The sequence below is a fragment of the Limulus polyphemus genome, unplaced genomic scaffold, assembly GCF_000517525.1.
Source record: "Limulus polyphemus unplaced genomic scaffold, Limulus_polyphemus-2.1.2 Scaffold308, whole genome shotgun sequence".
In the NCBI taxonomy this organism is placed as follows: Eukaryota; Metazoa; Arthropoda; class Merostomata; order Xiphosura; family Limulidae; genus Limulus; species Limulus polyphemus.
The window spans coordinates 348,374-353,181 of NW_013665918.1; the positions used below are offsets into that span (position 1 = coordinate 348,374).

Consider the following 4,808-nt stretch of genomic DNA (forward strand, 5'->3'; position numbering starts at 1 on the left):
ACGGCTGAAAGGGCGAGCATGTTTGGTGGGACGGGGATTCGAACCCGCGACCCTCAGATTGCGAGTCGAGCGCCTTATCCACCTGGCCATATACTTATAGAAACGACTGAGCAGCGCAAAAGAAACATAGAAATTCTTTTCCGATTTTTCTTTTTTCTAAGTCTATTTCCTATAGTTCTTTCTGGCTTTTTACTGAAACAATTTAAAAATAATATATGACGTGTTACACAGTCTTTTGATAAAATAGTATAACCGAAACGCTAACTTTCTGGAAGATAAAAAATCAGCCTATTTCTTTTTTTCTGATAATATAACATGCTATTAATCAACAACACTGTAATAAAGTGAGCCATAAACTAGAATCTTGATGAACAAAATAACCAATAACGTTCTACACAAACACAGATAAAAATAAGCAATATTATAAGATATAAGTGAACTTTTTCTGAAATATACGTAATTATATACATTTAAAAATCTTGTGTGTTACTTGAGTAGTAACTAATTGTATTAAACGGACCTTAACAAATATAATGATACCTACCCGACCGTTTTTGAAAAGTAGTTTTCTTCCCTTCTGAAATTACGCTCTTTCCTGGAATGATATTCTGAAGAGGGAAGAAATTTCCAAAGGCGCTCTGATGATCGGTTTTAATATTGCAACTAGCTTACTTTTATATATTTGTGAAATACTCTAAATGGCAGTTCTTTAAATTTAATTAAAGTAGTGGCCCAGCATGGCCAGGTGGTTAGGGAGCTCAAATCGCAATCTGCGGCTTCGAATCCCCGTCCCACCAAACATGCTCGCCCTTTCAGCCGTGGGGGCGTTATAATGTGACCGCCAATCCCACTATTCGTTGGTAAAAGAGTAGCCCAAGAGTTGGCGGTGGGTGGTGATGACTAGCTGCCTTCCCTCTAGTCTTACACTGCTAAATTAGGGACGGCTAGCGCAGATAGCCCTCGTGTAGTTTTGCGCAAAATTAAAAAACAAACAATAATTAAAGTAGCCATCAAGACTGTATTTCACAGAAATGCCTTAGTTGTAAGTAACTTTAATATACATCTACATAATAATAATTTAAAAAAGTAAAATTGAAAATATAATCTTCGACGTAGAGGCCTAATGCATTCTTTGATTCGTTTTACTATCTACTATGGACAGAAATTTCGCCTATTCAAGGCTCGTGAGCACAGCTTGGGGCAGCAAACTAAAGAAATACAGTCAGGCCTTTTAGAATGGTGAAAAGAAAAGAAACCTGCAATATAGTCATTGAGCAGTTTGTCGCTGTATAATATTGAATAATGAATTAAGCGCAATGCCATGATATTATTCAAACACCTAAATTATTTAGGTTATTGTATGATTAGTTAAAACGACTAAAAAATCCCATAAACATTTAAATACTCGTTAGTTTAGAGAACATATACTAATTAGGTTATCTTCTTCAAGGCTGTAAGAGTGGGACTAGTTTCCTACGAGAACAAGCTGAAGTGGAAAATTCTACCCGTGGAGGATTTTCTTGCGGGATTAGTTGCACTTAAAACAACTTTCCATGAGAGGAGGATTAAGTTTTGGACCTAAATCGACTTGTGTATATATAGTCCTGAAGAGCTAAATCTTACACAAAATTGAATGACTCCATTTTGGGGAAGTAAAGGTCGTCATATTACAACAAACGTTTGATAGATATCTTCTGGGAAACAATCAAGTGATACAAGTTTGCCATGTTGGAATATTTTATTATTCTGTATTGATTTTTTTTTGTATATTATATGCTGTGCAAATACTAAATATGGCAAAAACAATCACAATTACATAGTAAACAGCATATTTTCAAATATATTGAACTTATACATATATTCTCTACCAAAGCTAGCACACATTGTTGTAATTTAAATTTCAAAAATTATTCTTTTTTGCCGACTAGTAACTATTTCCACAGGCCTGATATTAGATAATCACCAAGCATTGCGATTCTCAGTGCAAAGTAATAAAAGTTTCAGTGTTGTTTAGTGAACACGTTATATAAAAAGAGCTAAGATTCCAAGTGCAGTCTTACGAAGGGTTTGGTATTATCTATAGTGAACAAATACTATATAAGAAGTAATTCCTAGTGATAAATTATTATTGAATTTTTATGGTTGTTTAATAAAGAAGTAATTTTTAAAGATTTATATTGTCCGGTAAACAAATGTCATGTATAATAAATTTGAAAAATCAATAGACTGTGTTGTTTAATGAACAAGGGTTATGAAAGGAATTGTGATGTCTAATGAATAATTGTTAAGAAAGGGCTGTATTGTTTGGTGAACAAATGTCAGTGTTAGGAAAGAATTGTCTTGTCTAGTGAACAATTGTTAATAAAGGGCTGTATTGTTTGGTGAACAAATGTCAGTGTTAGGAAAGAATTGTCTTGTCTAATGAATAATTGTTAAGAAAGGGCTGTATTGTTTGGTGAACAAATGTCAGTGTTAGGAAAGAATTGTCTTGTCAGAGCACAGATAGCCCATTGTGCAGCTTTGTGCTTAACTTCAAACAAACAAACAGATTATTAAGAGGACTGTGTTACTTAATGAACAAGTGCAAGGAAAGGTTTGTGTTACTTAGTGAACAAGAGTTAGGAAGGTTTTATACTCTATATTCAACAAACGTTAAGGAAAAATTACATTGATATATAACGATTTATGCTAGCGAAACGTGATCTTTTGATTGGTAGCTTATGTGACATTAGAACAGAATAGAATGAATATTAATTTTATACAAATCACACAAGATGTGCAGCCAAGAAGCTATTATGTTCTTCTTACTGTAAACCCGTATTATAGGGCCAGTAAAGGTTTGTAGAAAATTATTAGCAAACATATTGTGAAGGATTATGTTGTCTAATGAAAAGATATGAGGAAATGATCATACAGATTTTACTTTTTTACCAAAGGTAAAATTGAAAAAAAAAATTGTGACGTAGAGGCCTATTACATTCCTTGATTAGCCGTACTCTGCTGTGGACTGCGTTCCGCCTATTCAAGGCATATCAGCACAGCTGGGATCAGCAAAACAAAAAAATGCAGTTAGTTTACTATATGGTGAATTAAAAGGGACTCAAAGACTTCCTAAATCTTATTATGAAAGAACTTTTTTAAGTCAACAAATATTAATAAAAGATTGGATTGTCTAATAAAAACACTTGGTTATGAAAACACTGTTCACTAGAGAACAAAAAATTATAATGTTATGGTGTGAACATTTTTTCCGAGCTGGAAAAGCATTATTGCAATCAAATTATTTGTCATTTGATATCAGTGTTGGGCCTATTACATTTTTAACACTGCATTCTATATCTATCTCTTAGGAATTTTCAAAAATTAGACGAGTATAATAATAGCATTCCAATCATACTATGTACACCATATCCATGGTCGATGAAGCATTTCGCTCAATTCTGAGCTCATCTGGACGTCTGGGACATAAAGGGCTTGATGAGTTTTGAATTATTATACAATCTTCTAATTCTTGAAAATTCCTAAGGGGCTAAATATAGAATGCAATGTTAAAAAAAACAAAATATAATGTATAATGACAAGTAAATCAATTAAAATATATTATAGCAGTGTTTTGGTAGAAATTTGTTACATCATTGTATAAAAACATATTTGCTGTTCACCAGTGTTTCTTGGTAAATATACAATTCTGTCATGAAAATATTAAGTGTTAACTCTAAAGGAAGAAATGATGTTATTCAGTTGTTTATTATTTCTTTGTTCTTATATCTATGCCCCCCAGTATTCGATATCCGTGATGGGCAGAGCACAGATACCCCATTGTGTAGCTTTGTGCTTAATTACAAACAAACAAACTTATATCTACGAATTTTCATACAAAATCTTAACTACAAGTGGGTTTCTTGGAACTTTCAATATTTACATTTTTGTGTATGTGAGAAATGGTAACTGTCATAATAAAATTTTGGACTAAGCGGTGTGTAAACAGTGTGTGTACATTTTACAATTTTGAAGCAATTGTTAGCCATATTCCTTCATTATTGTCATTAACCTATTTATTAGTTTATTTCTATGTGGTTCCAGCCTTGCTAAAAATATGAGAAAATGATTTCAATCTGCTTTTTACCTATTTGGTTTAAGCACTGTATTTTTCTCAGTACAGTTGGTGTACAATATTAATAAATGTAAATAATTTAAATACACTTTGTTTCATAGTTTTTCTACATATACCAATTATACTAACATACCAAATAGTTAATTATATAAACAAATTTTTGCCTTTCTGGTATTTATATATTGAGTGTTGTACACTTTGGGATTAATTCACAGATTTATGGCCAATTTGACGTGAATCTAGCGGCCAATAACACGTAGTTATTATTTGTTTCAGAATGCCATAATGCCTTAACATTACTGAATCAGTTTAATATTACAAGAATAAATAGATTATGGCTGCAGTAATTGAGATATATAAATTAAACTACAGTAGTAGGGACATGTGCTCATTTTTTCGTCACCCCAAGAACTTGAGACTGGGACCGCTCGTATCACAAATGAGTTAACCAACCCACTATCACTTCCTATTAAGGCACTTCTAAACAACTCAGACTGTCACAGATATAAATTAAACTGCAATGGGTTTAAATATATATTAGAATATAGTCCATGATTTGTCAAGTAGTGAATACAAACTTTTGTCCGCTATAATATGAGGTCATCAATAAATTAATATTCCTTTTTTAGATGAAAAAACTCGAACAACTTATGTTTATGTTTGTTTTTGAATTTCGCGCAAAGCTACATGAGGG

At 32.4% G+C, this 4,808-nt stretch overlaps 1 protein-coding gene across 2 annotated transcripts in view; it reads left to right on the top strand.

The window, feature by feature from the left end:
- The window catches only part of LOC106457253 (serine/threonine-protein kinase 26-like), a 30,773-nt gene extending 26,996 nt beyond the window's left edge, over nucleotides 1-3,777 (top strand). For both annotated transcript variants that reach the window (XM_022383096.1, XM_022383095.1), the window contains exon 10: nucleotides 1,451-3,777. Coding sequence is in view for 1 of the 2 variants with exons in the window: in XM_022383095.1 (XP_022238803.1) it covers nucleotides 1,451-1,457 (7 nt within the window). In the remaining variant the exon portion in view is untranslated. The remainder of the gene's footprint in view (nucleotides 1-1,450) is intronic.
- The last annotated feature ends 1,031 nt before the right edge of the window (nucleotides 3,778-4,808 follow it).